Source organism: Pteropus medius, unplaced genomic scaffold (genome assembly GCF_902729225.1).
Source record: "Pteropus medius unplaced genomic scaffold, Ma_sr-lr_union100, whole genome shotgun sequence".
NCBI lineage: Eukaryota > Metazoa > Chordata > Mammalia > Chiroptera > Pteropodidae > Pteropus > Pteropus medius.
This window is the reverse complement of record NW_024340699.1, coordinates 14256202-14280009: the sequence shown is the minus strand read 5'-3', so window position 1 is coordinate 14280009 and position 23808 is coordinate 14256202. Positions and strand designations below refer to the sequence as shown.

General features: G+C 56.4%; 1 protein-coding gene across 3 annotated transcripts in view; it reads left to right on the top strand.

Annotated features, from left to right (window-relative positions):
* The first annotated feature begins 1708 nt into the window (after positions 1 to 1708).
* FOXK1 (forkhead box K1) overlaps positions 1709 to 23808 on the top strand; it is a 63743-nt gene continuing 41643 nt past the window's right edge. For 2 of the 3 annotated variants that reach the window (XR_005656326.1, XM_039878816.1), the window contains exon 1: positions 1709 to 2285. Coding sequence is in view for 2 of the 3 variants with exons in the window: in XM_039878816.1 (XP_039734750.1) it covers positions 1744 to 2285 (542 nt within the window). In the remaining variant the exon portion in view is untranslated. Of the gene's footprint in view, positions 2286 to 11654; positions 12745 to 23808 lie in introns of those variants that run through there. The other variant, XM_039878829.1, reaches the window with a different exon arrangement.

Below are 23808 nucleotides of genomic sequence, written 5' to 3'. Positions count from 1 at the left end.
ACGTGTCAGAATCTCCTCTCTTTTTAAAGCCGAATGACAGATCCCCGGCAGTATGGATGGGCCACAGTTTGTTTATCCAGTTACCTGTCAGTGGACACTTTCCACCCTTTTTGGCTACTGTGAATAGTGCTGCTATGCACACTATTTAAAAATATCTCTTTAAGACCCTGTTTTCAATTCTTTGGGGTTTATGCCTGAAAGTGAGATTGCTGGGTCACATGGTCGTTCTAGGTCTCATTTTTCGAGGAACTGCCATTCCGTTTTCCACAGCGGCTGCACAATTTTGCATTCCCACCGCCAGTGTGTGCAAATTTCTTCGTGGGAGGTAAATAGTGCCTGAATCCCCCAACTTCTCTCCATGTCCCTCTATCCGCCTCCCTCGCCTGGTCTGCCAGCTGGTGACCTGCCTCCCGCAGTCCCTCTGACCCCTTTTGGATCCAGGCTCCACAGGACATCCAGGACTCAATTTCAAATATGCGGATCTGCATCTAAAACCCCACGCTGGCTTCCATCGCTGTCAGGACCAGACCCAAATCCTTGCATGACGCTGCGTGGCCCCTGTCCTCTTCAGCCTAACCTGGTGCCACTGAGTGGTCACCCTCTCTTCCACCCACACCCTCCATCCTCCCTTCCTTAGCAGGTGCCCTTCCTTGGCTGGAATGTACCCCACCCCCACCCAACGGCCTCCCCTAAGGGCCCCAACCCATCCTTAGACTTTAGTTCAAGTGTCATTTCTTAGGGAAGAGATCCCTGACCCCGTGTTCACTCTCCGCCCCCCTCTGTCAAGCAGGTTGCTGGACACAGCTTCTCACAAAAGTGTGTTACTCACCTCCCAACACTTTGCACCTACCTATCGATTTTGGCCCCAGGCTGGAAAGTGGGTAAGCAGACAGGCTTCCCATCCCCAGAGGCCCACATCTCCCCACACTCACTGCAGGGCGAAGCACCGCCTCACGGGACTTGTGACAATCGTAATTTTATACTTATTAGTCCCTCCGCTTGATTCGTGTCTGCAACGGGGCTGTAAGCTCCGCCAGGGAGGGTCGCCGCAATTCTTCACTGCCACCTTTTCTAGGGGACCTGGCTGAATTAGAATGCATGACCAGGACACCGGTACTAAAGGGATCCAAACCATGCCCAAATAGGCCGGTTCCGTGTTTACGGCTAAGGTCTCTCTCCTGGCATCTGCATCGCCTGGGGAACGTGAGGGGTCCCGGGGCACTTGGTGGAGCTATTGGTCGAGTGAATGGGTGACTCTCAAAAGGTACACAGGGCATCGGGGACGGCAAGCACTCTCAGGCCAACCGCAGTTCCAGTTTGAAACCCCTGAATTTGGGTGCTTAGGTCCCAGCGCCCTTTGGGGTTGGCGGATGGAGCGGCTCGGGCTCAGGAGACTGCTGAGGTCATTCGTTCCTTTTCCCAGAGACCCGGGATCAAAACTTTCCGGTTAGACATTTGGGGGGGCTCCCGTCCCCGGTGCCCCTAGGGCGGAGCAGAGGGCGAGGGCCGCGCCGCGGGGCGCCCGAGGCCGGCCGGGTGCAGCCGGCGGCGGCGCGCGAGCCCCGGCGGGGCGCGCGGCCCGTGGGCCCCGCTGCGCGGCGCTGCGCGGCGCCGCGCGGCGCTGCGCGGCGCTGCGCTCCGCTCCGCTCCGCGGATCCGGCCCGGGATCCCGCGCCCGCCGGGGCCCCGCCGCGCCCCGCCCCCGCCCGCGCCGCCGCGGAGGCCGCTCGCAGCCGCGCGAACATGGCCGAAGTCGGCGAGGACAGCGGGGCCCGCGCCCTGCTGGCGCTGCGCTCGGCGCCCTGCAGCCCGGCGCTGTGCGCCGCCGCCTTCCCCGCCGCCGCGCCGCCCGCGCCCGCGCCGCCCGCGCCGCCCGCGCCGCCCGCGCCCCCCGCGCCGTCGCCGCCGCCGCCCGCCCAGCCCCCGCCGCCGCCGCCGCCGCCGGGCGCGATCGCGGGGGGCGCGGGGGGCGCGGGCGGCGCGGGCGAGGCCCTGGTGGCCGCCGCGGCCGCCTCCGTGCGCCGGAGCCCCGGGCCCGCGCTGGCGCGCCTGGAGGGCCGCGAGTTCGAGTTCCTCATGCGGCAGCCCAGCGTCACCATCGGCCGCAACTCGTCGCAGGGCTCGGTGGACCTGAATATGGGCCTGTCGAGCTTCATCTCCCGGCGCCACCTGCAGCTCAGCTTCCAGGAGCCGCACTTCTACCTGCGCTGCCTCGGCAAGAACGGCGTGTTCGTGGACGGGGCCTTCCAGCGGCGCGGCGCGCCCGCCCTGCAGCTGCCCAGACAGTGAGTGCGCGGCCGCCGCCCGCGCCGGCGCGCCCCGGCCTGCGCCCCGCCGCGCCCCGGCCTGCGCCCCGCCGCCCCCCGCGCCCCGCCGCGCCCCGGCCTGCGCCCCGCCGCCCCCCGCGCCCCGCCGGGCCTGCTCCCCGCGGGGCGCCCTTGCCCGCGCCGCGACCCGGAGCGCGGCGTGGCCCGGCAGCCCTGGCAGGCTCGAGCCCCGCGCCGCAGGGGCCAGGGCCGAACCGGCGGCGGGGAGGGGACGTTCCCGGCCGGGGGCAGGGGGACGGGACGGAGAGGGCCCTCTCGGCGCACGTGAGGGCGCAGGGCCGGAGCCCGCGCGGCCGCCGGCGTGGGCCGTGGCACCCGCCCGCAGGGGCCTGGGCAGGAAGGGGAACCGCAGGGCGCGGAGCCCGGGGCAGGGACCGGCGCGCCCAGGCCGCCCTGTCCCCGCGCCTCAGCGACATCCTCGTGTCCCTTCCGCTCTTCCTTCACTTTCCCCTCTTCCGGTTCCCACGTACGCTCTTCTCCCCTAGAGATCCTTGTTTCTCAGGATCAGGAGGAAGCCCGTTTAATTACTCATTTCCTCCTCGGTCGCTTTCTTTTTCTACACGGTCATGGCTTTTAACTGCTCACTGGTGTTTGTATCTTCACTGTACTTGGTGTCCCATCTCCTTGACTGTCTGATGACTGACTCTCTCTCTCATAAGCACCCTGAGTCCAGGGAATTTTCGCCGGGGTAATTCCCAGGGCCCAGAGCTTGTTTCTGTAAACTTCTCCCTTTCTAGGGTGTTGGCGCGTTCGATTGTAAATATTGTGTTGAATAACCTTCAGATGCAACATCAGCAGTGACTCAGTCCTGCTTAGGGAGTGACAGAGGGACTGTGGGTTCATTTCCCAGACATGAAAGGTATGTGTCTGGGAAGATCGGGGCTTGGTGAATATCAAAGCTGTTCCGCTCCTTGGTGGTTATAACTCTGTTCTATCTGACGCTCTCTTCATTCTGGGCCTTTAAACGCATTTCAGGGCCAGCCACTCCTCTTGTGAGAAAGCACAGGTAAACAGCCTCCCCTCCCTGCCCTGTGGCTCTCGGAGGCCTGTTTCTGCCCAAGCACTGCCTGTGACTCAGGCTCTGTAGGCACCTGCATTGAGCAGTCCTGTTCTCAGTCCCCTGCCTGGCCGCTGGGTAGGTGTGCGCCTGACGAGCACCTCGCTGACTGAATCTGAAAGCACTGGTATTTTCTCTAACTCAAGGGGAAGAAATCTCCGCCCAAGGAGCCCTCAGATTATCTGCCGAGTAGGCCAGGCCCAGCCTGTCGTCTGGGAAACGGGATTGGTGTTCACAGGCCTTGCACCGCGAGCACTGGTGTGTAGCTGGCAGCCTGAGTCCTAGCGCCCTCTGACCGGGCGCTGGGCCCCACTGTGCCCGCCCGCCTGACTGCATTTGTGCTCCTGAGCAGTGTCCACGTAGGCAGTGATGTCCAGTTTACAGGAGCAGAACCAGAGCGCAGAAGGAGGGCCGTGAACTGGATTGTATGTGTCCCTCCTACAGAGGGCTGTTTGCTGCTGATAACTGTCACAGCCTGTTGACAAGTCTGTTTAGCAGTCTGAGCCTTTCATATACGTTTTTTATTCTTTTTTTCTTTTAGAGAACTTAAACCTGAATACTTGCATATGCAGAATGGGTTGTAAATTTCCTTTTAGAGTGAGGTCAAGGGTCTTCGGCCTAGTAAGTTGAAAGTAATCAAGGAATTTTAATGAATTCGGAGCAAGGAAGTTGAATGTATACATTTTTGTCACTGTGAAGTGGGAAATTCATTCCTGACGTTCAGAGTGGTTGTGATTATTGACTGTTTCAGGCTTTGGTACAGTCTTGTCCTATTTGATGTTATTAATTTTTTTTACCATAAATTTAAAATTCCGACTGCATTAGAAGTTTGTTGCCTGTGCTTCGGTTTCGGGGGACCGCAGTGGCATGAGACCCGTCCGTGCCTTTTTTTGCGTGGTGTGCTGTGTCGCGCACACCCATTCCGGACACACCATTGCCCAGCTTCAGCCATCAGCAAGTGAAGGCCCAGCCGATTCTCGCTTGGTCTCCGCTCATCTTTCTCCCTGCCCCCAGTCATTTGAAAGCAAATCTCAAATGGCGTATTCCTCTGTCTCGCAATACTTCAATAAGGGATAAGGATCCTTTTTTTGGAAACCTAACCACAACATTGTTATCACACCTAAACGATTAATAACAATTTCTTCCTGTCGTCAAATGGCCACTCAGTGTTGGGATTTCTCTGTCTCGTGAATTCCTTCTGTTCTCACAGTGCATTTATTTGAATCAGGGACCAAAGCGGGGGCGACGTCGATTGGTTGCTGTGTCTCTCACGCCCCTTTTAATCTGTAGGCTCCATCTCACTCGCTTTATTGTTTTCCTCGAAGGACCAGTGTTGTTTGTCCTACACAGTGTCCCACGGTCTGCTGTCACTGATTGGACCCCGCGGTGTCCCTTTAGTATGGCCTCTCCCCCGCCGTTCCTGAAAGCTACAGGTTTGATCAGACTCGGATTTGATGGGGTTTTTTGGTTTTTTATTTGTTTGTTTGTTTGTTTGCCAGAACTGCCTGCCTTAGAGGTGGTGGTGCCTGTGTCTGTCAGGAAGCAGTCTCCCTTAGCGGCTTTCTAGTCATGGCCTAGGTCTGCAAATATATTGTCACCTACACCGTTGCAGTTTATTTTGGCTCATACTTTGCAGTGCCGACATGCTCTGCCCTCTGAAAGACATATTGTGAATGGCAGACATTAGCAGCTAAAGGCTTCTACGCATGTACTGTGATAAAAACCACTACAGCATTTTACTGCATTAAGCAAGTGTTTGAGGCCCTCTGAAAACATACAGAATATAGTTTCTCATTGCTGTGCAACCGGTCACTTGAAGAATGTCGAATTAGTTACTAACCATCACACAAGCGGTTATCAGATTGACATTATGTTGAAAATAATCGGCGGATGGCCTAGACGTGTGAAGACAGCAGGTGTTAGCCGGATGCTCACTCCCCAGCATCCCGGGAGACGGTGTCCTTCTTCCCTGGTCCCTCTGCCTTCCCTCGGTCCTTACGTGACCCGATGCCTCGGTCACGGGTGGTTGATTTGGGAATTCGCACTTGGGACAAGAGAGGGCGTCAGATCAGTCTGTTTCTAGTGGCCGAAACTGTAAGATGAGAAACTGTGGCTGTGCTGGCCATTTCCCCGTGGACAGAAGAGCCGGGGCTGGGGAGGAGGCCGGTCTGTCGTGATGTGTGCGGAGCTGGGCGGGCCACGGGGGAGATGGCCCCTGCGGTGGAGAGGAGAAGGTTGGGTCGGAAGAGCTTCTGAGGAAGAAACGGTCCCATACGGTGGTCGTTTGGGCACTGGAGACTTTGACTCTGGAGCAGAGGAGGGCAGCCTGCCGCCGGACGGAGCTGGAGCTGGGGGCGGTGGGGAGCGGTCAGTGCAGGGAAACCAGCTTCAGACTCAGCCGTGTGAGGGGGCTGGACGGCAAGGTCACAGCACAGAATGTGGCTTTTTCTCGAACGCAGTGCTTGCTTCTGGGGTTCTTGCTAGCTGGCAGTTAGTGTATATCATACATACCTGTGCAAAGTTAGGCTGTCATCTTGTTCAAAACTTACTTTTAAAAGGTTTCTGAGGGGGTAGCAAGTTGGGGGCCGGGCCCTCGAGTCTGTTAATAGAATGGGTACCGCTCTCCAGGGAGTATTTCACATGGAGGTCTAGGGCTCATCACCCGGATGAGAGAGTCGATATCGTATTTTAAAAATCAGTCTATGAGAAGGATGTGATTTATCACGTAGTGTGTGTTGAATTTATAATAAATTTATGAAAGCCTCTGTCATTGGTGAAGGAATAGGACTCGGTGGTGCCAAAAGGGTATTGCATAGGGTTTCAGTGGTGTTCCTAGTTAATGCTTTTGAAAAAGACACAGCTATGTTTAAAATTATGTGAAAAGAAAAGAAAGGAAAGCATTCGATTTGGACAGAACAGTAATTTACTCTTCGCTGTTTTCCCCTCTTGTGAATGGCAGGGGATAGACTCGCTAAATTAATGACAACTTGAATTATAGCAATGCCTCATTTCCATAATTACCCTGCATTTAAAGCATTTCATATTAAAATGAGTGGATTATATAAAATGCTTTTACTTTGGTTTCCTGGAAATAGGCCCTTGCGTTGTGACTCATTAGGAAACTTTGTAGTTAATTTTCATTGCTACTATCATTTTTCAGGAGGTTCCACTTTTCTGCTAAAATGTTGCTGGTTGGTTAAAAAGAAAGAACAATGGTATCCGTGTGTGCACGTGCTTTGTGCGCTGTGCGTTGTCCGGGTTCCCACTCGAAGCCGTGGGGACCATGTGTCCCGGGCGGGTTGCTGGGGCTGGCCCCGTGGCCAGTTTGCTGGGGCTGGCCCGGTGGCTGGTGTGCTGGGGTTGATCCTGTGGCTGATGTGCTGGGGCTGGTCCTGTGGCCAGGTTGCTGGGGCTGGTCCCACGGCCGGGTTGCTGGGGCTGGCCCGGTGGCTGGCCCCCTCAGGCCCCGCTTGGCCCTCTTCTGGGACATTGACAGCACGCTGTCCCAAGGTGATGAGGATGAGGATGAGCCGGTGCATGTTCTGATTCGCTTGGACGTAGCACTTCCGACGTTCAGTCTCAAGCTGCCTGTCTGTGCGTGCAGCTTCTCTCTCCTAGGAATTCTTCCAGTAGACGCACAGAAGGGGGATGATGTTCTGTACATGAGCTGCTTAGGAAACTCTTGTGCCCTGAGTCATCTGTATCATGTTTAACCCTGCCGTCTGCCGTGCATTTCCTTGTCTGCCTGCCCGGTACATGCATGCAGAGCCGAGCTCTGCCCACGTGGCCGCCCTGTCGAAACCTCGGTGGCCAGGCCCTGTGCCTTAGCCCAGAGGTCTTCCCCTAAGCTGCTACCTGCGTTTCCAGGTGCACGGTTCCCTCTGGGCGGAGATGTCCCCGGGCGTCCCATACCTGTGTTTATTCTCGCAATTCTCAAGGCGTTTGGTCCAGGCCCTTTTGTACCCAAAGAGCTTTTGTTGACATGGGATTTGTCTGTTATTCTTACCGTATTAGAAACTAGAACTGAGAGATTAAAGTACACATATTCATTAACCTATTCAAAAGTAGCAATTGGAAAAAAACATTTAGAATGGACGTGTTCATGTCGGTAAAAGTCTCGAGTGCCCGTGGGTCAGCACGCGGAGAAGATCCAGCCTCACCCCTGGCTGCAGCTGCCCACGGAGGGGCATCTCAGCAGCCTGTCCGGTGCTGTCCTTCGATGCGTCACCAAAACGCGACCGGTGGTGTTCCCTCCCGCGTCATTGCAGTGTGGAATCTGAAACTTCAGTGGGCTTCCTGTTCTGCCACGTTCAAACCTATGACTCCTCTTTTCTTGCATTTTGAACGTGTCTCTTGCCCGTGCGTGGTTCCCTAACCTCACGCATTGGTCATCGGGACAAATATTGATTGAGTTTTGCAGATCTTCTAATGTCAGTATGTCTTATCATCCAAAGCAAAGCGTGGTTTACCCTTAAGTTCATTTGGTAGTTAAGTTTGATCATCTCGAACCCAATACCCTGTATTTTTGAAAACAGAAGTCTTTGAAAGGATTAGGCTTTTTGATATAGTTTAATTTTTAAATTTGCTTTAAAAGTCGAGTTGACACAGTACATTTTTATAGAAATAAAAAGGTCGTATAATTTAGTCATATAATTTAAGCCACATTATGTCACAAGGGTAGCTGGATGCCTCCCTGGCCCCTCCCACAGGCTTGCATGCCTCCATCTCACAGCAACCCTGGGGCTTGGGAGCAGCAGAGAGAATCAGAAAGTAATTTTATAGTTTTCAGGGCCGTGGGTCAGGCGCGGGGACCCCGTGGCGATGAGCTGCGTGTCAGCCATGGGGAGCACGGCAGGCAGGGGCCAGCTTGTGCCTGGTGCTCGGCGGCCGTGTGCGGGTTCAAGCCCAGGTACGCACAACGCAGCGGGTGGGGCCAGGTCCACAGGAAGCCTTCCCGGGGGGGACTCACCCTGCTCCTGAGCTTGGGGTACAGCTGGCTGATGAAGTTAAGGAGCCTCTTGCAGGGGACCAGGAAGCTGTGGCTGGAAATAGTGACAAATCATCTGTAAACCTAGGGACTCTTCCGCGCTTACTTGGAAAGAACATTCAAGTGAAATCCGATGACGGCGCGGGCGAGGCGGAGGCCGTGAAGCCGTGTGGAAAAGAAAATCGTGCAGAAGTTCGCAGTCCCCCCCCTCCGCGCTTGGGGACATAAACTTCCGGTCTGCTTGGCAGGTGTATCCCCGGAAACTGGGAACGGTGCCTTCCCTGAAGTGTCCTCCCTTTGACAGGCTCCACGTTGCCTGGGGCTTTCATAGCCCTGCCTTACCTCGCCTCCCAGCCTGCAGGAATATTCGGCTTTCTTAGCAATGACGCTTTTCTCTGTCACTTGTGTAGCATGCAGAGTCTCCAGCCTGCTAACCTCTGGGTGGGCCAGCAGAGAGCTCACGGAGAGTCTAGAACTTTCTGCGGCGATGGCACTGTTCCGTGTGTGCACTGGCCGGTCGGGCAGCGTGAGCCGTGTGCGGCCGCTGAGCGTTGGCAGCGTGGCCGACGTGACGGAAGAGCTGAACTTTTAGTTTTGTTTAGTTTTTCCATTAACGTGAGTTTAAGTAGCTGAGTGCGCTGCTCCCATCCTAGAAGGCCACGTGGGCCTGTGGGCGTGGCCGCTGCCTCAGTTTACCCCAGCCGCCTCCGAGGGACAAGCGTTATTTCCGCGGTGTGTTCCCGGGCGAGAAAGGCGGGCAGGTCTGGTCTGGGCCCAGGGCCAGGATGAGGTGGTCGGTGGGCCGGGGTACGAGGGGAGGAGCCCGCAGCCCCCTCCCGCTGAAAGACGGCTCATTGCCGAAGACGCTGACCGTTCTCTCCAGCCTCTGCCACTCGGGACGCAGACAAGTTAGAATGCACGGCTTCTGTCCCCTTTGTCACCCTAGTTCTTGGAGCCAGAGGGAGGGAGGAAGGGGACCCGAAAGATGGCCCCCGCGGACCGTAGACAAGGGGAGACACAGACTTGCTGACGTGGGGGAAATAGGAAAATCTCCGTGGTCCTTCGTAGCCCTGGGTCCACTGTGCGTGGCGGTCATCGCGGGCAGCGTGGGAGCCCTGCCCTTCAGTGTAATGCTGTGGTTTACAGCAGGGGTCCCCAACCCCCGGGCCGCGGACCAGTACCGGTTCCGTGGCCTGTTAGGAACCGGGTCTCACAGCAGGAAGTGAGTGGCGGGTGAGCCAGCGAAGCTCCCTCTGTACCTGCAGCCGCTCCCAGCACCGGCATCACCGCCTCGGCTCCGCCTCAGATCATCAAGCGTTAGAGTCTCATAGGAGCACCAGGCCCTGGTGCCAACAAGGTTGGGGACCGCTGGTTTACAGCTTTGCAGGTTATAAAATCCTTTATGAGCAAATGAGAGTGTGCTGCGTGTGCCTGACTGTCCCTGTCTTCCTGGACACCTGTTCATACTAGATGGCGCTTGTCAGTGTGGTCGGTCGTTACGTGATGTGACTGTCCCTGGGACCTCCCCCAGGAAGCTGTCAATCCCCCGAGAGCAGGGCCGAGTTCTTTCACAGCGCCGCGTTCCTGGTCCCAGCACAGTGCTGGGCGCTGAGAAGTCACTCAGCGTCTGCTGCGTGACTGTTTACACATAGAACCTGCAGGCCGCTGGCTGGCCTGACACCGCAGCACCAACACCTCGCTCAGAAAGCCCAGAACAGGTGTTGCCCATCCGTGGTCAGACAAGGCCTCTTTCATGTGGCGAGTCGGGGCCCAGGGCTAGCACCTGGGCTGGTGACACCCCCCCACACCCTCCCACACCCCCACCCGCGTGAGCTCGCTCTCCAGGCTGCAGTGGTGTCTGCACCGGGCCTGCGGGAGGGTCAGTGGGGGAGTGTTAGTGGGCAGGCCCGGAAGTGGCAGGTCTCACTCCGCTCACATGCCGGTGACTGGAGCTCGGTCCACGGCCACTCCAAGGGAGGACCAGGCCACGTGCCCAGGAAGGAGGAGGAGTGCTTTGGTGAACAGCTTAGCTGATCTCTGCCACATTTAGGGCCAGTCAGCAAACTGTAGCCTGTGGGCCAAATCCCGCCAGACTTTAGTTTTTATATAAAGTTTTATTGGAACACAGCCATGTTTACATGCTGTCTGGGTGCCTAGTTGCGACAGAGAGCATGTGGTCCCAAAACCTAAAACATTTACAGGAACAGCGTGTACACCGCTGATCTAGACCATCCACCTTCTTCCCCGTCCATGCATTTTACTGAGACGAATCAGCACCTTCTCGTTCCTGGTCCTCTCTGTGCAGAGCCTCTGTATTTCTCAGCGTGTTCTGTTCAATCTTGGGTGTTTCATGTATTTGTTTTGGGGATGGTTAATATGAGTGAGACCTTCGTCTCCCTTATCGTTTTGTATTCTAAAAGGTCAGCGCTTACACGGAGGAAAGGTGGTTCTGTCTGTGCATGTTTGTTCTTTTTTTGGTACGAGCTTTATACTACTAATTTGTTTTTTTAATTTTACATTTTGAAAAAAATTTCCAGCTTCCAAGAAAGTTACAAGACTAGCACAAATAATTCCTATACGTCTTCTGCCCAGATTCATCCGTTTTTGACATTCTGCCACGTTCGCTCTAGTATTTCCTGTCTCGCTCCCTCTCTCTCTACATATATATAAACGTTATTTGAGAAGGACTTATGTAGATCTCATCCTTTTTCCTTAATGCCACAATATGTATTTCCTAAGAAAAATGGTATTTTTCCATAAGCACAGCCTTTTTAAAAATTTTTTTATAAGATTTTATTTGAGCCAAACTGATGACCTTGCCAGGAAGCCAGATCTCAGATGCTGTCGATAGCCTCAGCCTCGCCATTAAATCGAAGGAGTCCAGCATCACTGCGATGCGCTGGCCTAGCCCAGACCCCGATTTGTCAGTCGTCCCGATCCATCTTTGCAGAATCCCAGCCCCTGCCGAGTCCTGTCCAGGTGGACGGAGCCTTGCGTCCCGCCGGCCTGGCATCTTTGTCGCCTGACCCTGGAGCAGACCCTCAGCCTTTCTCTGTCTTGATGACCTTGACATTTTTAAAAGAAAACAAGACAGTTATTTTATCAATGCCTCTCAATTTGAGTTTGTCTCACTTGACCAAATCCTAACTAGGTTCGCGTTAAGCATCTTCCACTGAACTGCTAGAAAGGGGACGTTCACCGCCCGTGGCACCAGCACCGCTCAGACAGTGGTGTCCTTGATGCAGATAGTGTGGGTCACTTGTTCCGGGCGGGCGTCCGGGCCTCTGCACCAAGTCGTTACTGTTTTTCCTCTGTAACTAACAAGTAATTTTTGAGATTCAGTACTGGAATGAAATGTTAACTGTGTATCCAGTCACATTGACTGCTTCTAGTAACAGTTTTTCATTCACTTTTCACGTGTGTTTTCTAGGTCATCATCTTCATCTGCGCGACGGTTACTTTGTCTCTTTTTTGTTGTTGTCTCGTGGAATTGCCTAGAACCTCCAAGTAACACTGAATAAATACCATGATGGGGGCTTCTTTCTTCCCTCTAGCCCTACCAGGAACGCTCACGAGGCATTTCAGAGCAAATACAGCTCGCCGCGTAAAAGCCACTCTCTTAAGGCAACCTTCCAGATGCCTCTCCGGGGCGAGGTCCCGTGGGCAGCACCCCTGCGCCCAGGGCTCCACGTCCTGCCGTCTCGGTGTTCCTTAGTGGTTGGTAGTTTGCTTATCTGATGCACCGAGTATCGTGGGGGCAGGACTGTGCTTTGCTGGTTGTCTTCCTGGAACCACAATACCTGCCAGCACGCTTGGCACACAGCACTAGGGCACTTCATGCATTGTTGGCAAAATGCATCAAGAAACAAATAGGACAGATCTGAATGCAAAACCAGTGTGGCCAAAGAAAGTGATAGCAGGCCATCATAGCGGTTCAGCTTTTGAAAGGTCTGGCTGCATCACCCCGCGGCTGGATGCCCTTGGACAAGTTGACAGAACCTCAGGCTCCTGTCTGTAGACAGAGCCGCTCCTGGGTAATCGTGAGACATTAACACACTCACGGCGGTGTGTTACAGTGCCCACCTCCGTGCTGGCATGGAGGCACGCCCGCCGTCTGCCGCGTCATCGCTGTCGCCGCGTCAGAGAGGGACTGTGTTCACCCCACAGAGCATCCGGTGTCTGAAGCGAGATCTGACCCAATGGTACAGAAGCTGTGGCGGGACCTCGAGCCCATCACAGTGGAGCGGCGTGGACAGGCCCTCTGCCTTGCAGCGAGGTGCGACCCCTGACCGGGTGTCACAGAGCAGCATGTTCTTGCATCACCAGGATCCCTCCCGGCTCCTGCAGATGTATGATCGGAGTGAAACATTAAGGTTTGTTTTCTTGTGCTTCTCCGAGCGGCTTGTGCAGGGAGCTCAAAGGACAGGGGGTTGGAAAGGGGGAACTCGGGCTTTACCTTAGATCGGCTTGAACAACCTTTGTAGGGTGCAAAGCCTGGCTGGCTTAGGCAGGACACCAGGAGATAAGCAGGGCAGAGGGCTTTGATCCCCAGCCAGCCGCGGTCACCAGTCACAGCACTGCAGTGTGAGCGAAGGAAATGCTGCGAGCCGGCGGTGGGAGCCCAGAACTGGTTACATAATTCATAGGTATTTCGAGGCATAAAAAATACAGAAAAGTGCAGAGGATAATTTACCACGTACTTGCGTAACCACAAGGCATCGATACTTGTTTACATTTGGCCATCTTTTTTCAAGCCTTTTTTAAAAAAGAGGATCCCGTGCAGATGACGTTGAGGTCCCCCCGTGTTCCCCTTTCCGGCCTGTTTTGCTCCCTTCTCCAGAGGCAGCGACCTTTGGGAATTTAACCCTTTCTCCGGCTTTCCAAACACACAGCGGTGCCTACGAATAACACACCGTCTAGTTGTGCCGTGGGGGCAATTTACACAGATGGTGTCATGCAACCTCTTCAGTATGCTATGCGTATTTCCACGTCTCCAAATAGACTTCTTCACGGGTGATACCATCAGACACAAATAACTGTGACGGTCCCTTGGCAGCCCTGACATTCGGGCCCAGGCCTCCCCTAAGGTGCGGCCTCGATTCCTGCCTCCCTTGTTCTCATGGCTCTAACCACAGTGGCTTCCTTAGTGCCTGGGTGGCCTTGCTGACCCCCAGTGTGTCTGGCCTTCGGGACTCCCTCCCGGTCTCAGGTGGAGCATCACTGTCTGCTTCGCGCCCCGTATCCCCGCCCCCCCCCCGCCCCGCTCGTCCCCAGCCCGCCTCTCCTGAGCTGCTGCCAGACCATATAGCAGCAGCACCCAAGACGAGACAACCCGAGTGTCCCCCCTGCTGGCTGGACTCGGAGGTGAATTGGGCGCTGGATTCTTGGAACTTGGACCAGACCCAGGCCTTTCTAAAGGGCCCACGTAAGGTAGGCTCATCCAGGAGTGCCCAGGTCCCTCCATCACTGCACATGTGGCTTAGCATCTCTGCACTGTCTGGTCCTGTCACCTTCCACATTTTATGTGTTCCATCTGCAGGTATGTGGAACCCTCGTTACGCGTTCGGCTGTATTTGGGGATATTTCATTCTTCAGGTTTCTTACCCTCTGTCATACCTCTAACCTTTAAGGGAATAATCCATAATTCTGACATTTGGGGATCTGATGCTCACATTTGTTTTTACTTTATCTAATCAATAATTTTGTCAAATTTCATTATAACTCCTCGTAGCCTTCATCTTTTGCAATTTTCAGAATCGTAAAACTGTAAAAAAAAAAAATGGGTAAACTTCTTAAAGTCAGTGACCTTTTAAAGGACTAGAGGGTATCTCTTTGGAGAGCCATCTATCCAAAACGACTTCTCCAGAGGGTTCCAGATTGCTGATATGGTAGTTAACAGGAAGTCAGACGTCTGGAATTCTAAAGCTTATTTGGGAGCTTACTTTATCAGCCTGCATTCTCTAACTTTTTTTTAAGTCAAAAATTCTTCAGTATCATTTCTTTACAAAGGAGCTAGTTTCTAAAAGACAGCAAAAAAAAAATGCTTTGGCTTTTATATACTTTTATATGTTTATTTCAGATTTTTTAGTATTAAATATGTTTATAGAAAATTTGGAAAATACAGAAATGTGGCAAGGAGAAAAGCCACTAGTAACCCCTGAGCCCAGAGGCGACCGCTAGCTAACGCCCTGCAGCCAGTTTTCTTTGTCTGTTTCCTTAAAAAAAAAAAAAAAAAAAAAAAAACGGAATAGGCACCTGCTGAAACTGCATATTTGGGATGTCACAGCTGCTGTGATCCAGTCTTGTCACCGGGGGCTCTGAAGCACCATTTTCATGTTAATGTCTGTTTAGGGGAGTGGGTTAGGGTCGCTGTGGCTCCGGGAGTTAGGGCTTCACCTCTGTGGCCTCCCCACAGCGGAACGTAAACAAACAGAAGGGAGGGAACTCAGCGGGGTCCCACAAACACGGCGCGGGTCACCTGGGGGGCGGGGCCGAGGCTGCTGGGCGCTGGGCGCTGGTCGGGAGGGGGCCTCTGCCAGGCCGCGGTCCCGGGCTGGGTCACAGTGCTCATGCTGTCCACAGGCCAGCGTCGCTCCCAGCAGTCCTGCCCCCAGAGTGGAGAGAGGTCAGAGGCTGGAGAGTCACAGGCCGTGTGAAGTTGGGGGTGGGGCCGCCGCACCCCGCGGTCACTGCGTGCATTCGTCTCCTCTGGGGGAGCAGCAGACGCTTCTCCCTGTTCTCAGCACTTTTTTTTTCAAGATTAAATAACTTTATTAAAACTGGACAAATGTCACGATGGCCCATGAAGAGCTCTCGTGAGGACATAACTTAGCTACTTTACGCCTTCGTCGCGCTCCACTGCGAAAAAATGAGACTGGAGCCTGAGGGCTTCCCCTGGTCCCCGTGGACGAGAGACGTGGGACCCGCCCAGGCGCGGGCGGGAGGGACGGTCCAGTCTGAGGGAAAGAGGGAAGGTTCCCCGCTCCCCGCTCCCCGCCGCCTGGACCGGTCTTGTCTCTGTTTTGTGAAGTGCACTAGCTCTGTGGAGCCGGCACAGCACTGGGGGAGGAGGAGTCCCTGGGGACTCAGGGCACGGGCCGGGTGGGTACGGGCCGGAGAGAGCGGGCTGGGTGGATGCTGGCCAGGAGAGAGCCCCTGGCTCCGTTTTTTTCGTTCAGAGTAAACCGACCTGATGAATAGGCCTTCGGGAGAAGTCTGTGGGACTCCCGATGCAATTTACATAACAATTAAACTAGTTTAGTGTCCCCACGCTGGCTGCCGAGACCAGGCTTCTCCCGGCCATTGTTCAGCATTGTTAATCTGTTTTATGGCCCGGTTTCCCCAAGTGGGTGATTCCTTCTCCTTGGTACTAAACACACGCAGAGACCTGGGAGGCTGCAGTGAGCGCTGGCTCTGAGAGCCGCCCAGGATCCTTCCCCCCGCCCGCCCCGCCCGGCCGGCTGGTCCCGGCTCCACGCCACGCTGGCTGGCTCCGGGGCCTGTGAAAGCCGGCTTTGCCGTCGATGCCCAGGGCCTCGCATCCACTCCCCGTGCTGAGCTGATGGAGGACGAGCCCCCCGCCCCCACCCCAGCGGGGGCTAACTGAGGGGCTGGGCGCGTGCCCCCTGCTGGGCTCCGGCGGCTTCCCTGGGTCTCAGAGGTGGGTTTTGCAGGGCCTGAGTCTTGGGCCGAGGTCAGGCCTTTTCAGGTTCTGCCAGGTGCCGATTCTGGCCTCCTGTGTTTTGTCTTGAGTCTTATCCGAGAGGGCGTGGAGGCCTCTTAAAAGAGCCCATCGCTTTGTAAACATCATCCGGTTGCCAGCGATTACCCCGCCTCCCGCCTCCCATAGGAACACCCAGCTCCCGTGGCAGCAGTGGCCTGGCTGGGGGAGGGCGGCCTGAGGGCGGCCAGTGGGCGAGGCCACGCCCTCAGGAAAGGCGGAGCAGCGTGAAGTCTGTTGGCCTTCAGTTAGCCACAGTCATTCTTTTAGTATGGAATTTATGTGACAGAGAACAAAGGTGACCAAAGTGTAATAAATTAGTGTAATAAAAACAGAGCAGTTTGCCCCAGACAGTATTAACTTCACCTTTCGTGTGATCTGGGAGAGAGTTTTCTCCAGTCGTTTCCATGGTGAGGCCACCGGTGGAGGTGTGGCCTCCCCTCCCCCTCACCTGCTCCCAGCCCCCGTGTTTGAGTGCTGGCCACGCTGGGGGGCCCCTGGTCCCCCTGGCTGCTCCCTCTTGGGGAGCTCGGGGGTAGGCAGCAGTCAAATGCCGCTTCTGGAAAAGAGGCCAGTAGAAAATGCTGACTCCTGAAAGTGACCGGAGGAGCACTCGGTGGCTGCAGCGCTGGAGCCCAGGCCCACGGCCCCTCGTGGCCTCGAGCACCCACCTCGCTCCTCCCACTGGAGAAGCCCCCGGCCCCAGGCCTGACCCAGCTGTTTCCCCCGCCCAGGCCGAGGCCCCGTATGTGGCTCCCTGTCACCTGTGCCGTTCACTCTGCAGCACGGACAACACGGCCATGTCTGTCCTCCTCCCTGACTGGGTCGCAGGCCCTGTACTCCAGGGGAAGCTGTGGCCCCTTCTTTATTTCATTCCTAGGACCTGCATGGAGCCAGGCGCCTAAGCGTTTGATAACCATGTTGCTGAGCTAGAGGCCGGGCGAGCACGCAGCGGGAGAGGCCGTGTCCGGGCAGCGTGGCGGGCCCACCGGGCCGGCTGTGACCTGGGGAACTCCAGCCCTGCCTGCCAGGGCCGGCCTCATCCCAGTTTTGACCCCATGCACCGCCACGGACCTCACCCGAGAACTCGCCGTGCACACACACTCGCGTCCTGGGTCGTGCTGGCGCGGTTGGTCTGCGAGGCGTCCAGAGGGAGAAGTTCCAGAATTTAACTGGTGAAATGGCGAACTCCTTTTGCCACAGTAAAGTTAATGCACGTGATAAAAATTTTCAAATGGCATATTCTGCCACGGGTTTGAACGTGTGGGCAGTGAAGTTCCGCAGGGCAGTGCTGACTCCCTGCCGGAGTCACCTGGGGCTGCCCTGTGCCCCCTCTCCTGCTCACCTGTGCAGCGGGCGTGGTGGCGGTCTCCACCTCCACAGTGACTGGGGGCAACCGGGCTCGCTGAGGACAGCCTGGCTCGCAGGGAGCCGGGCGGGTAGCCGCCCGCACTTTGACGCGTGAGGCGAGAACACCAGGCAGAAGGGTGACTTTTTAAAGTTAAATCGCCTGGTGGTCGATTCAGCAGCACTTATGATTTTTATTGTCAAAAAACAGTTGACAGAGTTCAGTTTCTTTGATTTCTCATCCGTAAGAAGATGAGAAGCAGGAGCCATCATTTACTGTTTTGATGACTTTGGACAGTAAGTCACAGAAATGGCTTATCTCCAGTGAGCCTCGGTTTCCTCGTCTGTCAAACAGTGCGGATGCCTGCTCCTTCCTGAGTTAATGGGAGCCTCACAGAAAGCACTGGACGAAGCGCGCTTCCTGCCTTGGGCCTTGGTTCAGGTCATCCCTGACGGCCCGCTCGCTGCCTGCGGAGATGGCGGTGTCCGTCGGCGTTGTAACGAGCACGTGCGTGAGGGGTGGCGTGCGGGGGTCTGTGTGGACGACTGCCCTTGTAACGGAAAGGTCACCGTGGATGCGAAAGAAGTTGGGCGCCAGGCGTACGATCCGCGGTTCTGCTCCGGCAGGACTGTTGTCCTCACGTGGCCAGAGGGCCCGGGCCGCGTGGGCCACGTGGCCCAGGCTGCGTCTAATGGAAACCGAGCTCGGACCGTCCTCGTCACCGTGGGGGGTGCAGCCCTGCCGCGGCTTGGGGTTCTTCCGTTCACTGTCTTTGCTGTTGCTGCTGTCACGGGTCACCGTGCTGTGACTCGTTTCTTTCCCTGCTCCGTGGGGTTCTTCTCGGCGGAGATGGGCATCCCTCGGCGTTACCGAGGGCGCACTTGTTAGACGCCGTCCTTGCCATTGGAGTCCAGGAAGCTAGGTCGAGGTTCACAAGCCTCAGAGAGCTCCAGAGCTCCAGGCACCTGGGGAACCCGATGAATTGGTTACAGGAGGCAAAGCCGGGCTCCATCCCTCGTCTCCTGACCCTTAGTCATTACCGCTTTTTCTGCTAAACAGGGTGTCTCTCCACGATGCCGTGCATAAGACTGAGTTTATTCCAGTCCGGTTCGTCCTGTGGGTGCCACCAGGAACGCAGGGCGGTTTGCACAGGGCAGCTCTGGTGAAGCAGGGTCAAGGCTGGCTGCTCGGGCCATGTGCCTGCCAGGGAGGCCAGGCCCAGCAGCAGAGGCACCCTGCTGCCGGTGGCGGCGTGGCCCACCCACTGTTCTCCCAGCCGCTGGGTTTGGGTGCTGACCTTGAATGAGGTCCGACTTGGTGAAAGATGCACAGGGTCAGGACTGGGGCAGGGACTCCAGGAAACGAGATGTGCACTCGGAGGGGGCCGGGGCAGGGGACGCCGGGAGGAGGGGTGTCGGGATCACAGGCCTGGCACCCTTGGGTGTTGGAGGTGGCCTGTCTGTGCCGTGTGTCCGTAGCTTCCCGGGTTACTTGCCTTTCCACACGAGACAGGTGAGGAGAGACGGCTGGAGTGGAGCGAGCCGGGTGGTCAGACGTCACAGAGCCGCGTGCAGCCGGCCGTGCCCCCCCACCCCCCACCCTGAGGTCGCTCACTCGGGCTCGGTCCCTGTCTCAGAAACTCGGGCGAGCGCAGCAGGCCGCCGTGTGCTCTGCGTGCGGTGCCACCGCGGTGGCTCTGAGGACTGCACGGAGGACGGGCCCGTCCCGCTGGGGCACAGTCCACTTCCTCTCGCACCTCAGGACGGCGCGTGGTCGCGGAGGACGGAGGTGACCTGTGCCTTCCACTCTGATTCATCGCCATCCAGGAACAAGGTTCCAAGAGGTGGCTGGGCCAGTCCTCCTGCCTTCGTACCTCCCCAGAACGGACGCGGGCCGTGGACAAGCCAGCCTGCTGCTCTGCGACTTCAGCACCGGCTCTCACCTGACCGTGGTCGCGTCTGCGTTTGGCTTGAATGCACCAGCTCCCGGCTTCTCGCTTTGCAGCTTGGGTCTCCCGTCCTCTTGCCTGTGACGGTCCCGGGTGACGGTCCCACTTCTACTCCGAGTGCAGCCGGACACATTTGTGATCGAACACTGCTCAGACAGCCAGGGTCGGCGTGGACTAGGCACTGGGCTGGGGTGAATCATCTCTGTTCTGTTTGTTTCCGGTTGACAAGAGGGGACGCTTATTTTTAAATGGTGCCCATAGCTCTGTGACTTCTGCGGAACTGCAAGCCAGACCTCATTTTTCAATTATGGTCAGAGAGGGAACGTGGTGAATGCTTCTGGGGGCATCTACTCCCGGCCGCCTTTGGTTGATGAACGTCACATCTAGATTCATAGTCAGATACCTCGTTCAGGTAATTTATCCAAGTAAATTTGTAGCTTAAAAAATATATATATATATCCTTCTGCCCTATTATTTTGCTAGTTACTAAGATCTTTAAACAATGGACAGAAAATATTCATAACTGTTCATAGCCCACTGTATAAGCTTAAAGTACTAAAAAAAAAAAGTTCCTTTTATGTAGTTGGTTCAGCTGTGTCGTGCGCCGGGCCCTGGGCTTGGAGGAGGCTTGGGAGTCCTGCCTCCATCCACCAAGCCCAGCGTGACAGGAACCCAGCACGGGGAGAATCCAGGGACAGTGGCCCAGACCAGGTCAGCTTCCTAAACAAAGGTTCCGGTAGCCACTGTGCTTTAAGACATTTTCAGCCTTCCGTTTTTGAGCACCGAAACGTGACTCCCACGTCTTGTCACTTTGGCGGGGGTGGGGGACACGGAGGTGGGGCCATCACTTTCTGTCATCTTACCGCAGCGCTGAGGAGGAACATTGCCACCGTCTCTCCTGGCGGCCCGGGTTCACAGACAAAGTCCCCATCTTCCCGCACGCTCTAGAAACGGGTGCTTCTTCATTCGTTTTCTCTTTAGGGCACGTCTTCAAATTTTGATTTAAATGTTTTCTGAAGAGGTGATACCTTTCCACATTTCGAAACTCAAAGGGCGTGAGGCCAGCAGCCGGCCGCCTCGCGTCCCGGCTCCCTCCCAGGTGCCCGTTCCCGGCCCTGTGCAGGAAGAGCACAGCACGAAAAAGTGTCCTTTCCACCCTGCGTTCCGTCTCCGAGGAGAGCCACCCACGCTCAGCATCGAGCGTGCGCGTGCTCGGGAAGGTGTGCGTGGGGCCCGAAGCCGCCCGCGCCTGCCTCGCGGGTGCGGGTCACAGCCCACGCGGGGCCACGTGTGCGCTCGGCGGGGGTCTCGCTTTCATCTCGTGGGGAAGCCATGCAGAGGGGGTGTCGCTGGGACTGCATGGCCGGTTCCATGTGTTTCTCCTGCAGGAGGGGGAGGCATGCTGGTGAAGCATCTCGGAGGGGCTTTGGCGTCGGGCTAAGTGACCTGAGCCAGACGTGGTGGCCGCAAGGCCGAGGGCCCAGTGCGGGCTCTAGTGAGACCGGCGCCGTGCCCCGCTCTGCCCAGCCCCCGCTGCCCAGCCCCCACTTCCCAGCGGGCCGGCTGGGACTTGGGCCTCCGCTGGCCGCCGGCGTGGGCGGGAGTGCCTAGCTGACCCGTGGGACGCCTCCTGTTTGCCAGTGGTCGGCGTCGGACTCCACAGAGCTGTTTGGGGTGAACGGGCGGGTGCTGGGAAGTCCTCTGTCTGGTGCAGCGTGGGACTTTGCAAGTTCTTTGTCTCTCACTGTCACCGACGGATAGGAACCGGGTCTTGCCAGGCGGCTGTGCAGGCGTGTCATTAAGCTGGGCGTCCCTGGCCAGTCACTGCCCAGCACCCTAAGGTCCTCGCGCTGTAGTGCCACCAACAGGAGTGTTTTCACGCCCAGCCGGCGCGGGGCTGGGGAGCAGAGCAGTAGGGAGACAACACGAGCAGAAGCAGCTCTGGGCGGGGGCTGCCGGCCCAGCCCGGACCCCACCATCTAGCGTCCGTAACTAAAGGACTGGCCAGTGGGGTGCCTCTTGGCAGTGCGTGGGCCGCCGTGGGCCGGGTGCAATCGATCCCGCATTCCCAGTGGATTGGGCGGGCAGTGGCCAAACTCTGAGAATGCACAGACGACCACGAGCCCAGGCCCGTCGCCCCGGTTCTGCTGGGGACAGAAGAGGAGGGGGGCCCGCGTGTCCTCGGAGCAGGCGCCCCACAGGCAGGGCGGGCTCAGAGCCGGCACGGGCGGTGGGCGCGCACTCAGTGCAAAGGGGCCGGGCCCTCCAGCGCCTGCGAGCCGTGTCTGCACCTCTGTTCCTAGACGTGGAGCCGGCCCGCAAAGGTGGGGGAGCGACGTCTGCACATGGTGGTTCCACGGGTCTGAAGCCGATGGCTTGATTTTTTTTTTTTAATATGTATATGAAAGTTAACACTGACGGTTGCTCTGTGTCAGGTGTTTGCAGTGAGGCACCCCTTTGGATGAAGGTGCTGTGGTGGGGTACACGCGCTGTGGTGGGGTACATGCGCTGTGGTGGGGTACATGTGCCGTGGTGGGGGCGCCTGGCCCAGAGGCGAGGTCCTGCACCTGACCCCACTGCCCACTGGGCCTGGGTGGCTCCTTTATCCTCTGTGAATCTGTTTCTTCATCTGTAAAAGAAAGAGCTTGAATTATATCTCTAAGTGCTACTAATTCTAAAACGTTCTCATGACGATATATTACATTTTTAGTTACGGCAAGCTGCTCCGTGCTCCCTTATGGAATAACCGACATTCCTACAGGATGTGAAGACCACACCCTGAGTTGATAATGTGCTTGAGTTTCTCTCGGGTTTGGTCGAGTATGCCAGCTTCTTCCTGTCGTAAATGCAGTAAAGCATTGAGCATCTTTACCTTCTTGCCTCCTCTCCCTGACAGGTGGCTGCAGACACTGCCTTCTGTGGATGAACCGGTGGGAGCCTTTCTGTTCCCTCCACATGACATTTCGGTTTTGGAGTAAAGGATGGCAGACGCCCGTACGCGTAGCAGTCCAGGGCGGAGTGTGGGTGGCTGCCCACATGGGACCCTGCCGCCACCGTGGCCCCTAGCTCCGCAGGCACGCTCTTTATCTTGAGATGGTTACAGAGTCACAGGGAGTCACAGACATGTCGGGAGAGGTCCCCCGTCCACGTCACCCAGTTCCCACGCTAGTTATGTACTAAGGGATTGTGGAACAGTGTCAGAACCAGGAAACTGACGATGCTGCAGCGTGTGTGTCTGTGTACCCACCACCCTCACCGAGACACACAGCTGTCCCCCACCACAGTGCCCCCTCCCCCATGCTGCCCGTTAAAGCCACACCTAACCCCACCCCCAGCGCCTAGCGCCCGCGAATCCTTCTCCAGCTCTGATTTGTGCTGAGAATGTTGTGTAAGCGGAACCGTACGTGCCTTTGGAGTTGGGCTTTCTCAGACGCGGCACCCCACGTCCGTAGTAGCACATGACTTTTATTGCTGAGGGCGCTGCCCCCGCCCCGCCCTGCCCCCCCGTTTAAGCTTCACCTCGCGAGGGGCACTGGTTGACCCCAGTTTGGGGCTCTTACAAGTACAGCTGCCGTGGCTAGTCACGTCCAGGTTTGAGTGGACGCACGTTTCATCCCTCTGGGGTAGATGGCCGCGGGTACAGCTGCGAGCCTGTACCGTCCACGGATGCTCACTTTAAGGAAGCGTCATCTGAGAACTCTTCACCAAACCCTAGGTCTCAGTTGTTTTCATCATGTCTCTCTGCTTGGCGTGGATTTCTTTGGGTTTCTCCTCTTGGGAATTCACTCACCTTCTAGAATCTAGGTTTACGTTCGTTGCCAGATGGGGACATTTTCAGCCGTTTCCTTTTTGAATACTTCTCCCCGCCACCCACCTCCCAGTCTCCTTTTGGTGGTCGGATAACATGAGCATGCGACCTTTTGCGATGGTCCCACAGGTGCGTGAGACTATAGTTTCTGTTTCTTTGTGAGACTTTTTGTTTCTTGTAATTGTTCTTATGGTGGCTGCTTCAGAATCCTTATCAGATAATTCTGACGTCGGTGTCATTCCGTGTTGGGTCTGTGGCCACCTTTTCTTATTTCGTTTGAGGTTGTTTTCGTTCTTGGTGTAACCTGGACATTTGGGGCATAATGTGGGATGACTCTGGGTTTTATTTAAACCTCGTGTTTTATTAGCCCTCCTCTGACACTGCTCTGGTGGATGAAGGGGGACACCCGCTGTGACTTCCTGAGTGGCCTCCAGGATGCTGAGGGCGTGCAGAGGTACATACACATGCTCCACCCCAGGCCGGCCTAGGACTGGGACACACTGGGTCCCCTAGTCTCCAGTGGGAATGATGTCCCACAGACTTTCAGTGGGAACAGCTCGTGCCCCGTCTTTTTTGGGGATGGCACGTGTCCCCTGGTCCTTGGGATGGCGAG